At 46.9% G+C, this 15090-nt stretch overlaps 1 protein-coding gene across 10 annotated transcripts in view; it reads right to left on the bottom strand.

The window, feature by feature from the left end:
• LTBP1 (latent transforming growth factor beta binding protein 1) overlaps nt 1-15090 on the bottom strand; it is a 313293-nt gene that overhangs the window by 86507 nt on the left and 211696 nt on the right. For 6 of the 10 annotated variants that reach the window (XM_087823460.1, XM_087823462.1, XM_087823465.1 and 3 more), the window contains 6 exons: nt 12011-12110; nt 11444-11542; nt 5835-5960; nt 4575-4700; nt 3893-4015; nt 251-370 (listed from right to left, as the gene is read on the bottom strand). In XM_087823460.1, the coding sequence (XP_087679586.1) occupies nt 251-370; nt 3893-4015; nt 4575-4700; nt 5835-5960; nt 11444-11542; nt 12011-12110 (694 nt within the window). The remainder of the gene's footprint in view (nt 1-250; nt 371-3892; nt 4016-4574; nt 4701-5834; nt 5961-11443; nt 11543-12010; nt 12111-15090) is intronic. The other 4 variants (XM_087823461.1, XM_087823466.1, XM_087823468.1 and 1 more) reach the window with 1 other exon arrangement.

The following is a 15090-nucleotide window of genomic DNA, read 5'->3' as shown; positions in this document are numbered from 1 at the left end:
GAGTCACTGACCGGCTGCCTCCTGCAGGCCCCCACTGGGGATCGAGCCCGCAACCCAGGCATGTGCCCGACCAAGAATCAAAGTGCGATCTCCTGGATCCTGGGTCGATGCTCCACTGCTGAGCCATGACCAGCCAGGCAGATATCTATTTTTCATTTTGAAAGAGGGAGCTCCCTTGGCATTACACCACTGTCAGAAAACAGGCCAGGCAGAAGAAATAAGCCCATGATAAGAACTCCCTGGTACCTACCCAGACACTGCCCATTCCATCCTCGGAACCCTTCTGTGCAGGGAACACACTGGTAAGATCCAGGAGAATTCACGCACTGCTCATCCGGACAAGTACTTGGACTCAAACACTCATCAATATCTGAAAAATCAAAAGAGCTAGGTCACGGACATTTTATTAGGATACTAAAGTGAAGACTTACTTTTGCGATAAAGGGAGAAAATGCACGTTGTATATGGTGGGGAAAACAGAGTCTATGAACACACAGCACGGCCAGGTGATTGAGATATCTACACATGTTCCAAGAAGACCTTGGACCCAATTCTCCAACTGGCAGGGCCAGAACTCCCTGTCCTGGGAGCTGGCAACTTCTCCGGGGCCACTTTTTGGACATGAAACCTTTCAAGTAATGAATAGTGCAGCTTGCCAGAAAATACACACACACGAGAAATGTGGATGAAAGGGAGGAAGCCACACAGAGTGGGGCAACAGCAGGTCTACAGTTGTTCATATGGAAAATGATACCATAATTAATAAATAAGAATATAAGAATAAACTGTTTCGCATACTCACAACGTAAACCTCCTTTTGCCCCACCCCGAGTACCCACCTGGCCACAGGCCGGCTCTGCAGACTATGTGATGCTCTGGGGAAGTCCTCACTTTCATTTCATGGCCCAAGAGCATCCTGGGTTTGAATAATTTAAAACCTCTCATATGACAGGAATTCCATGGAAGCAGGGAGCAAAAGACATTAGGAGAGAATGCACTCATCACATACTCCCAGTATTTTCCAGAAATCTTGGTGATATGATCAGACGGTCGCATTTTCTTTTCATGTTTGCAGCTAACTAAAGTTATTAATCACTGTTTTCTTCCACATGTGGAGGAAAAAAACCCTTAAATACGGTGGGACTGTGGGAGAGGCAACCATTCCAATAACTTGAGGCATTTTTACGAATGGTCAAACAAAATGGGGACGGAAGCAGGATGTAGGGGACAGTTCGACAGTTGAAAATGCGTGGTAACACCTAGGGTACTGGCCCCATTGGAAATAAGGGTTTTTCTGGAGTTGGATTTTGAATTCAAGTGAGTGCATTTAATGTCTACGTGTCCCAATATAAAATGTATATAATCAGCACTTCAAATATAAGCAGATACTTTGGGACATAAGCTGAAAAGTGAAAGATGTGACGGACACCCACATGGGCTTCTGACGTCTTCATTCCAGTAAATTCTTAAAAAACTACCTCCCGTTACATACCCCTAGGTGTGTGTGTAAAGAAAAAGCTCAAAGTAAAAAAGCTGAAGATGATATCTGCACAATAAACACCAGGTCAGCATTGTGATTCTTTTTTCCTATCAGCAGAAAATTCTTGCCAAGAGACAATGACACGCAGTGGTTTCTTGGTGTGGTTTTTTTCAGGTCAGATGTTCTGGGACTTCTTGTTCTCCAAAAAGATGATGCTTGCCAGTTTCACTTTCCAAGCTGCATGACATTGCTCTCTGGATGGGGTTCTTCTTACCCAGAACTGCAACTGCTAAGTGAGGGCAGGTCACGGAGACAGGCCGGCCCGACGAACGCGACACAAGGCTGCGCAGCGCAAGATAACACCCCCGACGTCCCTGCTGCTCTGGCCTGCTTGCTTGTCCCTTCGTCTATAACTTAGGGACTACCTGCCTGGTAATATCTCAACGGGATAAAGTAAGGATACATGAGATAATGTCTGTAAACTACAATAGGCTCCTTGGAGACTGGCGCTGTTTGAAAGCAACTCTGTCAGTGACAGCTGAGAAAACCTTCCGTGAGCCAGGAGCCCGGGGACCTCTGGTTCGGGTCCAATGACAAAATTAGAAAACAGGCTCTGTTGTTTGGCTCTTTCTTCTTCTCAAGGCTTATCATGGGGATAGAATTATATATTTTTTACTCAGGGAACTTGGGTAATATTTCTGTTAAGTAATTTGCATACATTGAATTTTACCAAACAGTCTCTTGTTTTCCATTTCCTTACATAATTTTCAAGTTTCTTTTCTACCCCTTTCCACTTTCCACCCTTACGCTACAGTTGTTACTCAAACGTCTTCTTTGCCCACTCTGAGACTGTGCGCGGGATGTAAGGATCCGTATTTGATGTCTTCGGGGAGTGTTGCTTTGCACATAAATGCCTGTCAAGGACCCACACACCCCCCTCTCTCTTTTTAAAACAATACTCCCACAACTACAGATGTCCTGAGATCTATGCAGGGAAGGGGGGTTAGGAAACTCACACTTCTTCAGAACTAACAAGGTGACAGGCATGGCCATGCAAGATACTGTGACCCGCATTTGCATTCTCAACAACCCCGAGGAAGGTTAACTTCGTGGCTCCCACTTCACGCGTGAAGGAGCTTCAAAGGGGCCGAGGAACTGGCTCCAAGGCAGACGGTTCCTACACGTGGGGGTCGTGAGCTGATGCCACGGCTCCTCTCTCCGCCGTTTCCACGCTGCCTCTCCCGCGTGGAGAGGGTTCCCGAGGAGAGGAAAGCGGGGACGTGTCACATCTGCGCTCTACCATGTCCCTCGGCCATCCGGGGACGGCTCGCAGCTCTGCTCTGAGTTGACCAGAGATCCGGGAACATACACCGTTCCCGCTTCTCTCTTGATTAGAACCAAAGGGCCAAGGCAAGGGGCCAGCAGGAGGCAGGCGCAGGCTGCCAAAATCCGTCTAATTAGCTCTCCCTCCAGGCCCGGGCCCTTAGAACTGTGAAGAAAACCAGCCTGCAGAAGCCAAGGGACAGCCGGAGCAGCCCGCCCCGACCAGTCTCTGCCTCCCTGCTCTCCACGCCCCCCCCCCCCCCCGGGCAGCCGGGCAGCGAACCCCAAGGCACCAGCCCCAGCCCCACGTCGGGGCTCCCAGGCACTGGCTCAGAGACTCCCGTGCCTTTACCCTCGCGTTTCCACGGCAGGATTTATGCCGAAGTTCAATGTCATTTTCTTATTTTGGAATGTCTTTGTCCGGTTTGGGTATCTGGGTTAATGCTGGTTTCTTCAAGAAAATAATTAAAGGAAAGTACCACCGTGGTTTCGAAAAGAACCTGTGTGCAATTTGGACCCAGACATGAGAATATGAAATGGTTCATCGTTTTGACCATGCAATAAAAACTTTTGGAAACATTTTTATAAGGAGAGCAAACTCACTGCCGTGGTCAAGAATAAAGACATTTTTATGGAGCACAACTGACATTTGACCTGGAGCTGGTCAGACAGAGCTTCTGCGGAGAGTCTGCGAACAAGTCCCAAAGCCTACGTAAAAGAAACAAGTTGAGACAAAGGAACACGCCAAGGTGAAGAGGTCAAGACCAACAAAAAAAGTGAGCGGCGGTTACACCTGCACCGTGTCCTCACATGAATGCTCCAGACACTGTAATTAAGTCTGGTCTGTACTAACTCTGCAAGGCACTGTGCTAACGTGACCTCACTTGAACGCCGGGGAAGGAAGATACTGGAGCGGCAAAGGTAGAAAACAATCCAGACGGTCCCACGGAAGTGCAGCAAAGAGGCTGTGACCCTGGAGGGCGGGAGGCGCTTGGACGAGCTGGCGGCTCGACCCAGGCCCGCGTCCCACAGGCAGCCCGACTGCGCACTCAGCGGGGGGCGGTGGCCCCGTCCCCGCAGCAGGCTCACCCTGGCAGTGTCCTCCCGGGGACATGCGGTGGCCGCTGTCGCAGTACTTGCACCGGAAGGCTCCCACGGTGTTGATGCAGTGGCCCTCCCCGCACACGTCCGGCCTCAGGCACTCATCAACATCTGCAGAAAGCAGAAAGCACTGTCCAGGTTGATTTCCCGAAAGAAAATTCCAAACCCCTCCCATCTCCCACTTTAGTTCGAGTTTAAGAATGAACTGATTCCTGCTTTCACCTGCTTCAAAAGTGAGCGGTTTTGATTTTTGTGGGATCCAGAAGAAACATTTGACACCTCTGGTCTGTGTATACACTTGACACTCTTCATTTAAACACGTCAGAGAAACAAGGTTCTAATAACTACGCATGGTGCTGGCTGGGTGCTAGATCTAATCGGGGAGATCCTTTCCCAGGTTATATAAGTATCTAATGACTGCGCTGCACACCTGAAACTAATATAATATTGAATACCAACTGTAATTTAAAAATTTTTTAAATGTAAAAAGAAAGTATTGGAGAAAAAGAATCCTATTTTTATATCTTTCAGCATCTAGCTGATTACTGCATCATAGCAGGTGTTTGATAAAAATTCTGCGTTGTCTGAATAAGCACTGAACCGACGGGATCTTAGGGGAGGTAAAAAGCCGGATCGGGGGCTTATGCATCGGGAAGAACATTGCCATTACCTATGCAGCTAGTCCCCTCCTCACTGGCCATAAATCCTGCTGGGCAAATACACAAGAAACTTCCCTCCGTGTTCTCACAGCGTCCCTGCGAGCAGAGGTGTTGGGCCTGGCTGCATTCGTCAATATCTGTTTAAGAAGATGACAGATAAAAGGATTAGTGTGCCGCAGTGTGACATCCGCAGTCTCCCTGTTCACCAAGTACGCGCACGCTCCCTGCGGCCCACAAACCTTCACAGGGGACAAGGAGACGTGGCTGTCCTCCGTAACACCGGGAGGCTGTCACTGGGAAGGGGGATACAATATGCGGTGTGTGTTGCTTCAAACGCTAAAACTACAACCGTGACATGGATGTTGCAAAGAGACAGATCTGAGGTCGACACAGAAGGACCTGCCTGATAACTGGAGTCAGCTAAGCTCTAGAATTTGCTGTGCCACTCCCGGCAGGGACGCCAGGGACAGCAGGACAGACAGAAGTGGCGTGAAAGGGACTCCCCGCTGTGCGCACAGGCGAGCTGGACTAGGTCATCGTGACTGGCCTTTCAACGTGAAACTTTATGGTTCTAAAAATACAGACAGTGTGTGCAAATGAAGGAGAAACAGGCATAGTATGAAAGGCGGATGCCCGCTTACCCCTCGGACGTATACAAAGCCAAGCAGCAGGAGTCCAAGTCTTGTCTAATAGCATTTAGCATGTTAAAGTATTAACTAGCTATATGCCTTTGTTGGTTTTATCCACCTTATAACTCTTAGCTTCTAAAACCTAAATTTAGTGTTAACACATTAAAATGATTTACACAACACCATCACATCTCCTGCTGAGAAAGTTTTCTCCAGAGAAACATGCATGTGTCAGCATTTACTGATTTTCAATTTAGAAATCCCTAGTAGAAATCGGATTTTATGCAATTAGAGAATATAATTCTTTATGGCAGTATAGATTAATGTTAATTTGATTTTGTTAAATATATGTTTGTAGCTAGCTATTTCTAGAATTCTTATTTTATATACTTTACCTGAAAAACTTTTGGGAATCATTTCACCTTTACATAATTGTATTACACTTGGCAAGGTGGGCAGTATTGAATCAAGAGGTAAGAGGTTCCCATGAATTTAGCAAACCTCTCTTTGAGCAACCTTAGCTCAGGGATAAACATTAAGCTAGCAAGCACAATAACATTTTCCTATGATAATTACAGAAAAAAATGTTAATGTGCAAATATTTGCTATTTAATAATTTCATCTATGAAAAGTATCTCTTACCAATACATTTCCTCTGCTGCTCACTGAACTTGTAGCCCTCGTAGCAGATACAGGTGTACCTCACAGGCAGGTTAATGCAGTGTCCTGCTCCACAGATGTCAGGGTTCACAGAACATTCATTGATTTCTTTAAAAATAAATAAATGTGGGGGAGAAACAGATATAAAGATTTCATTGCTACTTATAAACCATTACTTTGCATTTCCTATGAGCTTATTGCCAGGTATGCAATTAAAAGACAAGAGGTGGCTACCTCTAAAATCAAGTAATCATTTGATTACTTTATAATTGTTGCATGAGGCCCACCTAAGGTCATCAATAATTCCTAATGAAACAACTTCTAAGACGAGCTGGAACTGGTGGAAACTCAGAAAGAGTTCGTGGTGGAAGTTGTAAAATAATGAATTCTTCCTAAATTCTAAGATGGCCTATCAGTGAGCTTCCATCCACCCAAGTTCATCTCAGACGGACTCTGAATCATCATGTGATCTGTCCTGATAAGAAACGTATGTTCACTCTGCATTTCTTAGGAGGCCACATTCAGGTTCCAACAACGATGTCCAATCTCCTCCAAAATTTCCCATTAATTCTCAAGAATGACATATCACTTCTAATCAGAGCAAAACTTCTGGGTGTAACTTTAATTTGCTAATCCCAACATGAGCATATCTTATTTACATTGGTAAAGTAGAATCTTCTTCCAAATCTTCTCTGCTAAGTTACTCACTTACTCTTCCACTGATTCCTGCCTGAGACCTGCTGCTTCTGTAAGCCTGAGCAGATCGGCCCCGAGTCCTCACTCCACTCACAGACAGACGCTGTGACAGGGACAGGATCGAAGGAGTCCACGGTGGGCGAAGGCCAGGAAACGGACCTGAGGACTCAAAGGTGGCCTTCTGAGAGGACTTACTCCCCTAAAATAGCCTGCTTTCAATGGCCTTTGTAAGGAGGTGTAATGGGGCAGTGGTCAGAAGTCTAGTCTGGGAGACAGTATGGGTACAAATCTTGCTGTGCTTTCCTAGCTCTGTCACCGAGGGGCAAGCTGCTCCAAAAGTCTATGCCTCACTTTTCTGCATGTGTAAAATGGGAGTAATCCAGGCACCAACTTCAGGCTGCCAGGTTCAAAAGAGGTAACATCAGTAACACATGGGGACCAATGCCCGGCACATTATACATGATCAATAAAAGTCAGCCGTTATCATCATTATTACTGTTCCTGTGGAAGTCACTTGAGAATATATGACAAAGAAACAGCACATTTAAAACAACAGCTAAGTGCTCAATGTCATCACACAGCAAGCAATGCTGACATGGAAGAGCCCACTGGCCCAGGGTAAGATGGGGGCCCCGAGCTTGGCAAGCGAAAGCCCAGCCTTGTTAGAGGGCTGGCTCTGCAACCTGAATGAGAAGGAAAAGGGGTGTCCTGCTGCCACCAATAACCCCCAAGCACTCTGCAGAAGGGTGTGAAAACAGTGCCTTCACAAAGATTCACCACGGAAAGGACCTCCATGGGGCTAAGGTCACTCTCCAAAACCCACACCACGGTCTTCACATTTCATCAAGAGTTATTCACCGAGCTGTGACTTTAAGGCACAAGATGCAAATCACCAAAAGTGCTAGACTTTGAAAGAAAGCACATGAGTACAGAGCTGTAGTATTTTACACAGAATCCCTTGGGAGTAAGGGAAAACCACACATTTACAAACTACTGATATCTCAGTGAGCCCAGTTATGCTAATTCACTTCCAGATGAACAGATCTGTTTACATTCAGTATAATATAAAATTCCATTAAAAATAAAATAATTCAAAAGGCTAAAAACATGGGTGATTAACATGACTGCATTTAAGTGATGAGCAATTATAACAAAAAAAATTATGATACACATATAGCATAGATTATTATGCAGTCAGTAACAGGATATGGAAATGTTTACTTGTTACAAAATATAGTTGGGTACAAACTCATATAAATATCATCTAAATTATATTACACAGAGAAAATAAGATTGTAATGAAACAAATGCAGTCATAATTATGGGGAATTGGTGTTTTTTTCTTTATATTTTTCGAAACTTCTACAATGAGGATATGTAATTTTACAATCAGAAAGGTCTTCCTTTAAAAAAAATGATCATTTCTATGTGTCACAAAATCTGAACGTGAAAGGTAATCTTGTCCAGGTTATACTCCTAGATCCTCCGGTAAGAATTCTCTTTTCTATTTACGGGCATTATTTGTAGAAGAGTGAAAAGCACACCTCTAACCACCTAATCCATAATGCAGTTAGATGCCTTCTTTGAAAATTACTGCTATCTACACTTCTCAGTTTTCTTTGTAATTACTGACCTTTATACTCTTTGCTCTCATTTTCTTATGAAAGAAAAGACATACTGATCACATTTGCAAAATGAAAAAAAGTAGAAGATAAATTAATAACTAGGGACAAAAAATCAGAACAAATCAAAAGCCTATAAATATCTGGAGTTTTCATGAAATGCTTGATCAGTACTAATTTGTTGATTACTAAAGATTTGTCACTTTCCAAGCATATCAGAATGGAGCTTCTACACGTGTGAACAAAAGTCTTCAAAAATATGTGATGTTTAATTCACACGAGATACATTCCTATACCACAGTTGGCCAACATATTTTTTCTTAAGTCAGCTCTAAGATATAAGAAATGCTTAAGAATTATAACTCCTTAGTCCCAGGAAATGAAATGAACAATAACAGCCCTTCCTTCCAATCTAGTATCTTGAATGGAAGCTGTGAGGTTGGAATTGTATTTATGAGGCCTGTTTGAGGATCTTTAGCTGACGGCCTCATAGACTAGTAAGTCTATCAGGATGCTGCCTGAAAATGCTGATCCGAATGGGCAGGGCACTGACGCAGGTAAGAAATGTCCCTTTGACACCACTAGAGGGTACTAAGAGATACATCACAGGAGTGAAGGGACATTTACTAAAATATACACGATTTCCTCTGTGCTCCTCCCACTTTTTACCCAAGTCATTAATTCATGCAACTTTCATCAGTTTGGCCCCAGAAACCCCTTTCACCCCCTGTGCCTGGCAGATCTCCACCCTCTACGTGGAAAGAAGAGTCACACCACCTTCAAAACGCCTGGGCTGCTTCCTCCTCACTAGTCACCAAAGTTAATCGTCACCATTTATTAAGGTAAAAATAAGTCACGAGTACTCCTATCTCGAAACTTTAAAAAGCACGTCTCCTCCCACCTCCCGCGTCCCCTCCTCTCCAGCTCACATGGTTACCCAGCCAGGTGAGTCCTGAGGGCACGGCCTTGAAGACTAAGGGAAGCTTTCTGCCTTTCCCACGTGTTTTAGGGAAAAGACATTGTGCTCTTTATTTTGTGAAGAGGTCACTCACACGTAGGTGTGTGAAGCTGTCCTCAGAGAGGAGATCAGTCACAACATACGTTTCTCGGATTAGACTGTGTCGACATCAGCCTTGGAAATACGGCCCAGCCTCACGCAGGAAGCATTACTCGCTGGTCTCTGGGAGCTCTCGATAATGGGGGTGTCTTGTCTCCTTCAGCATGTCTGGTTTCCCAGGGAGTCAAGAGTCGGCTCCCCCGAACCCTCCTGTGTGTCCCTCACAATCCCCATCCCACCCCCAGGGTTGTCGGGACCCCCCGACCCCCAGGTGTGTGCCCCTGGAACAACTTCACCTTCACTGGGTCAAGGAACTAATTCTGTCTTTTTCCCACTACAGTCCATTTCGAATTTGGAAAAAGAGCCACAATGGAACACCAAAGGAAAACCACTCTATTTATCCCAGCAACAAAGCTGACGGTGGATCTGAGTTTGCTAGCTCTGTTATATTTTCTAGAATTAAAAGGGAGGGAAAAAAGCATTTGGCAAAATATGAAAATGAGTATGCTGACCTTTAGATTTTTTTCATCATGTGATTACTCAAAATAAATAAAGAGGGCCTGGAAATATTAAAGCATGATGATTTTACATGAAAAAAAAGAGTTTGTCTTCCATCATTGTAGTTTATTGAGGCTGTAATGACACTGGTGATAGGCTTCAGGGACAAACGTCTCTTTAAAGGGGTCAGTTATGAGCTCTGAAAAGATCTGATGAGCAAACAGTTTTTATAATGTTTGGGTTCTGATCATGACAAAGGTTTCCGCAAAGGCAGTCCTGATGTCAAAGGATAATTTCTGGCTGGTCTGCAAGGGCCACGGAGAAAGTTCGGGATGAGCAGGAGGAAGCATCACATGTTAACTCACGGAAAGGTTTGCAAAATGCCCTGGCTTCCTAACTGCCACACAATGAGCAGAAACTGTCCCACAACAGCTGAAACAGATGTTTCCACTTTGCAAGTATCTGCCAGAGAAATAAAGGTTTCATTTTCCAATCTATCCTTGAGCTATTAAGACACTATGCGAAATCAAGAATTTATATGCTGAAATCTATAATTTATTTGGAAACAGCGTGCCAATAATGTTGCAAGTCACCAACTCAGCTGTTAAGAGTGGAAAATATCACACGTATTTCCTGCAAATACGTGGCTCGCTTTATAATTATTGCATGTCAAAGGGTGTCTGACAAAATCTGAAAAGTCTACTTCCACTCTCACCATCATAAAGATATCATCACTAGGCAATGTGGAACTGATTGTATTTATTTTAGACTCATTATTATTCTAGTCCTTTCTTCAACTTACGAGAGAAACTAATAGTGACAAATAACATTAAACTCTTCTGTATTTTAGGGGGGAAAATCATTGCATAACATTTCCTAGGAGAATTGATCGCCTCGCTCCCTCAATCTGTATGTCTGGCTCTCATATCAAGCCAATAGGAAAGGGTGTCCCAAAAAAATGTATACACACTTTAACAGCTAATAGCTCAATTGATGTTTCTTTCTTTTCAGATTTAACCCACTGGAATTAATAATTATTCAAAGTGTGTATACATTTTTTTGGACACCCTGTATTTTTTTTTTTTAATTAAATTTGATACAAAACAGTCTTCTTGTTCTATTGAAGATTACTGATTACAGTGTAGCCCCAAAGTTGCAAACACATTTAATTCAAAGATTATTTGTAATGTTCCTCCCCCCCCCATGAATTGTTTCAGATTTTTTTACTATTGGAAGGGGGAGCATCTACCAATGCTGGATGAAAATGAAATTGCAATGTTAACTTGTTTCCTGGAAGGAAATGTTTGTGCTTCCAACATGTGATAGCAGATGTTAGCCCTGTCTTTCTGCCAAACTCAAATTAAACTCGTTTAACATCTTCATATAGCATAGCTGCTCTCATTTCTCTTGCTCAGCTCCGCAGTTCCGCTGAAGCTAAGTAACTTCGATTTGTGATTCCTCGCACAGCTGCGCTGAAATGACGAAGCTGCAGTGACCTGGCCAAGCTGACCCTCACAAAGCCAGTTTGCAAGAGGTCCGTCCACTGTACCACAGTTTATTTCAACAAATTCCTCCTTTTAAAAAATATTTAGATTATTTCCAAATCTTGCGATGAGGACTAACCCTGCCATAAGGCATCTCACGTATCTCACACAATTTTGATATTCTATTTAAAATGAAGTTCATACCCACGATCACACAACAGACGCTGCGCCTACCTGTTACTTGAGTAGGTGCGATCACTTGGCTGGAACTGGACGTAGAAGCTTCAGGAGCTAGTTCCACAGGCACAGGAGGCGATGTTTTTTCAATTACTACTATACAAAGAAGGAGGGGACCAAAAGGCAATGAAAGCCTGTTAGATGCACCGAGATGCCATTTAAAAATGCAAGCGTAATTTAGTCTAATAACATACCACGGCAGTTCTTGGACAGTAAGAACTTTATAGGTTCCTAAAACTCAAGGTATTAGGCTATAGGTTTCAACATTTAGCAGAAATAACTGGGAATAATTCAGAAGCTGAGAAAAATGACCATTCATCAAATGCTGACCCTCAATAATCTTCTGGTTATATTACTCCCGATCACAGAAAATAGCAAAACACTTTTCTTTTGCCACTATAATACTTACAATACCATTATAATACTAACAGTACATGAGTATGTTGATACATTGTGTATAATTCTAATGACTTATTAAACTCTAAAATCAAAGACACAAAATACTCTTATTTTATTCTTTTCTTGAGAATGCTCTTACGAACAGTACAGGCGAACAAAAGCTACCTGGGAACTGAGGGTGCAGATGAATAGTTGAAACGCCTGGAGAGAGCTGGGGTTGACCAGGCTCAAGTTTGGTTTTCTCTTGATCCAATGAAGGTATTTCCTGCATGGTTGTGTTAAAAAAAAAAAGACAAAAAGAGAACTGAAAGTAGGTATTATTTTTAGTTTCCACTTGTAACTATTTTTATTTAATTAATTCTACTCTTAGGCAATAAATATCGTAAGACATTAGACAAAACCCTGTGCAGTAGTATAATATTTTTTTTAAAAATGAACTATCGGCGTGCCACCGCTACGGCAAGCGCTTTCTCCTGCGGGGCTAAGCATGCGCACACCCTGCCGGTCTCCCGAGGGCCGGAGCAGGGTCCCTCCCGGCAGTTTAAGCAAATGCCTCGGCTCAGGGGCCCCCACTTGGTCTGGAACAGAACTAACCCCGAGGGAAAATGAAACCATCACTTCGTTCGCACGAGGCTCTGTCCCAGGTTAGACAATGGCTGTAGCAGATGTGCTATTAGAAAATACACGATATTAGATATTTCACGTCGGCCGCCCGCACCTCCCGTCTAAGAGCTCCGCACCTCTACCCCCAGGCCCGGCGTCCGGCTGAGAGACAGAGGCAGGGCCTCGGGGGGCGCCCCAGCCTCCTGCGTCCCGTGGCCCACCCGCGTCCCCTGGACCCCGGCGAAGCAAGAGACTCATGATTCAGCTTGTTCACACCCCCGGGGCTCGTGCAGACCGGACCAGGCCTGTTCAGGACCTGGGGCCCGCCCCCCCGCGGGCCAGGGCAGCGCTTCACCGCTTCGCCCAAGGTTCCTCGGGCTGCTCGGCCACTGTTACCCCGCACGCTCTGCCCCCCTTTCTGTTGCTATAGTTACATACTCCTTTATTTACTGTTCGCCCTCCTCTCAACTTCCCTTTTACCCTGATTTGGAGGGTTTTTAAAAAACCAAACTTATAGAGGCCTGACTCTCCTCTTGATGTTCTTTCCTTTCGCTTTATAACGTCCCTCGCTCCTGATGCCCCTGTTGCTTCGATAATCTCTGCTCTTCCCCTTTCGCGACCCCTCCTGCGGTCCCTTTGTTTCATTTTATTTCCCACTGACGGCTGACATTCAATATGACTCTCCACTGGCTTCAGGTGAACAGCGTGGGGGTGAGAGTGCCGCCCGCCCGTCCCTCGCTTCCATCGCCGTCCCCTCCGGAAGCTGCTTCCCGGCCTCCACTTCCCGTCACCCTGCCTCCTGGTCCGAGCCATCAGCCTTCCTACTTTTTATAAAACAGAAATCCCGCCTGAACGTCTCACCCAAGATCCAATTTGTAAGCACGAGCCCGTACAGGGCGACTCCACTGAGAGTCCACGAACTCCTTAAATCCACGCCTCCTGAAACCGCCCGCAGCTCAGCTCCCCTGCACTCCCGCGGCACCCACGGGCCCACCCCGGCCGCAGGCCCTTCTGGGCCCCTCTCCGCTCCTCACCCGAGCCCTGCCCGTCCACCCGTCTGTGGCCACGGCCGTCTCAGGAAATCCCACTGCGATTTACCTTCTAAAGGTACTGAGCGCTTGATTCCTTTCCCCACAGTTTCCCCCGTTCTCAAGAACACACACTAGCTTTCTATTAGCTATTTAAGATGACCTCAGTCACCTCGATTGCACCCCAATCCCTGCAGCCCATGGTCAATGCAGCAAGGAGGAGACCATTAACCCACTCCCCCAGCTACAGGGAGGACTCCCCCAGCTGACAGGGAGGACTCCCCCAGCTACAGGGAGGACTCCCCCAGCTTAGAGAGAGGACTCCCCCAGCTGACAGGGAGGACTCCCCCAGCTGAGAGGGAGGACTCCCCCAGCTTAGAGAGGACTCCCCCAGCTGACAGGGAGGACTCCCCCAGCTTAGAGAGGACTCCCCCAGCTGACAGGGAGGACTCCCCCAGCTACAGGGAGGACTCCCCCAGCTTAGAGAGAGGACTCCCCCAGCTGACAGGGAGGACTCCCCCAGCTGAGAGGGAGGACTCCCCCAGCTTAGAGAGGACTCCCCCAGCTGACAGGGAGGACTCCCCCAGCTGACAGGGAGGACTCCCCCAGCTGACAGGGAGGACGCCCCCAGCTGACAGGGAGGACTCCCCCAGCTTAGAGAGAGGACTCCCCCAGCTTAGAGAGAGGACTCCCCCAGCTGAGAGGGAGGACTCCCCCAGCTTAGAGAGGACTCCCCCAGCTGACAGGGAGGACTCCCCCAGCTACAGGGAGGACTCCCCCAACTTAGAGAGAGGACTCCCCCAGCTGACAGGGAGGACGCCCCCAGCTGACAGAGAGGACTCCCCCAGCTGACAGGGAGGACTCCCCCAGCTGACAGGGAGGACTCCCCCAGCTGACAGAGAGGACTCCCCCAGCTGACAGGGAGGACTCCCCCAGCTGACAGGGAGGAGTCCCCCAGCTGACAGGGAGAACCCCCCCAGCTGACAGAGAGGACTCCCCCAGCTGACAGGGAGGACTCCCCCAGCTTAGAGAGAGGACTCCCCCAGCTTAGAGAGAGGACTCCCCCAGCTGACAGGGAGGACGCCCCCAGCTGACAGGACTCCCCCAGCTTAGAGAGAGGACTCCCCCAGCTGACAGGGAGGACTCCCCCAGCTGACAGGGAGGACTCCCCCAGCTACAGGGAGGACTCCCCCAGCTGACAGGGAGCAGCCTCCCTGATCGATGCCACATCGCCACCGACAGAGGGGGTCTAGTTGGGGAGCAGAGGCCTTCCCCACACATGACACTGCAGTTGGACACCCCAAGCCTTCCAAGTTTCCTTCTCACCAAGTCTCTCCTGCGCCCCTCACGGGTCTGTTGCGCCCCCTGCACCTTTGCCCGTGTGAGTTCCCACCCCAGAGCACCCTGCTTTCCCATCATCAATCTTGAAGATCCTGAGGCCTCCGCAAGGAATGAAGACCACAAAGGCTGCGGGCGCATCCCGCCCACGGCCGCCTCTCCAAAGAGCTGCAGTGAGAGCGGCCGGGAAACGCGCAGGCCCCTCGCGGGCGCCGGAGGAGAGGTGGCCCAGCACAGCCACAGACGGGCAAAACCAGCGGGACGGCCGTCGGGGCG

Source organism: Miniopterus natalensis, chromosome 13 (genome assembly GCF_054644295.1).
Source record: "Miniopterus natalensis isolate mMinNat1 chromosome 13, mMinNat1.hap1, whole genome shotgun sequence".
In the NCBI taxonomy this organism is placed as follows: domain Eukaryota; kingdom Metazoa; phylum Chordata; class Mammalia; order Chiroptera; family Miniopteridae; genus Miniopterus; species Miniopterus natalensis.
Note: the sequence above shows the minus strand (reverse complement) of the source record. Positions and strands in the feature narration are given on the sequence as shown.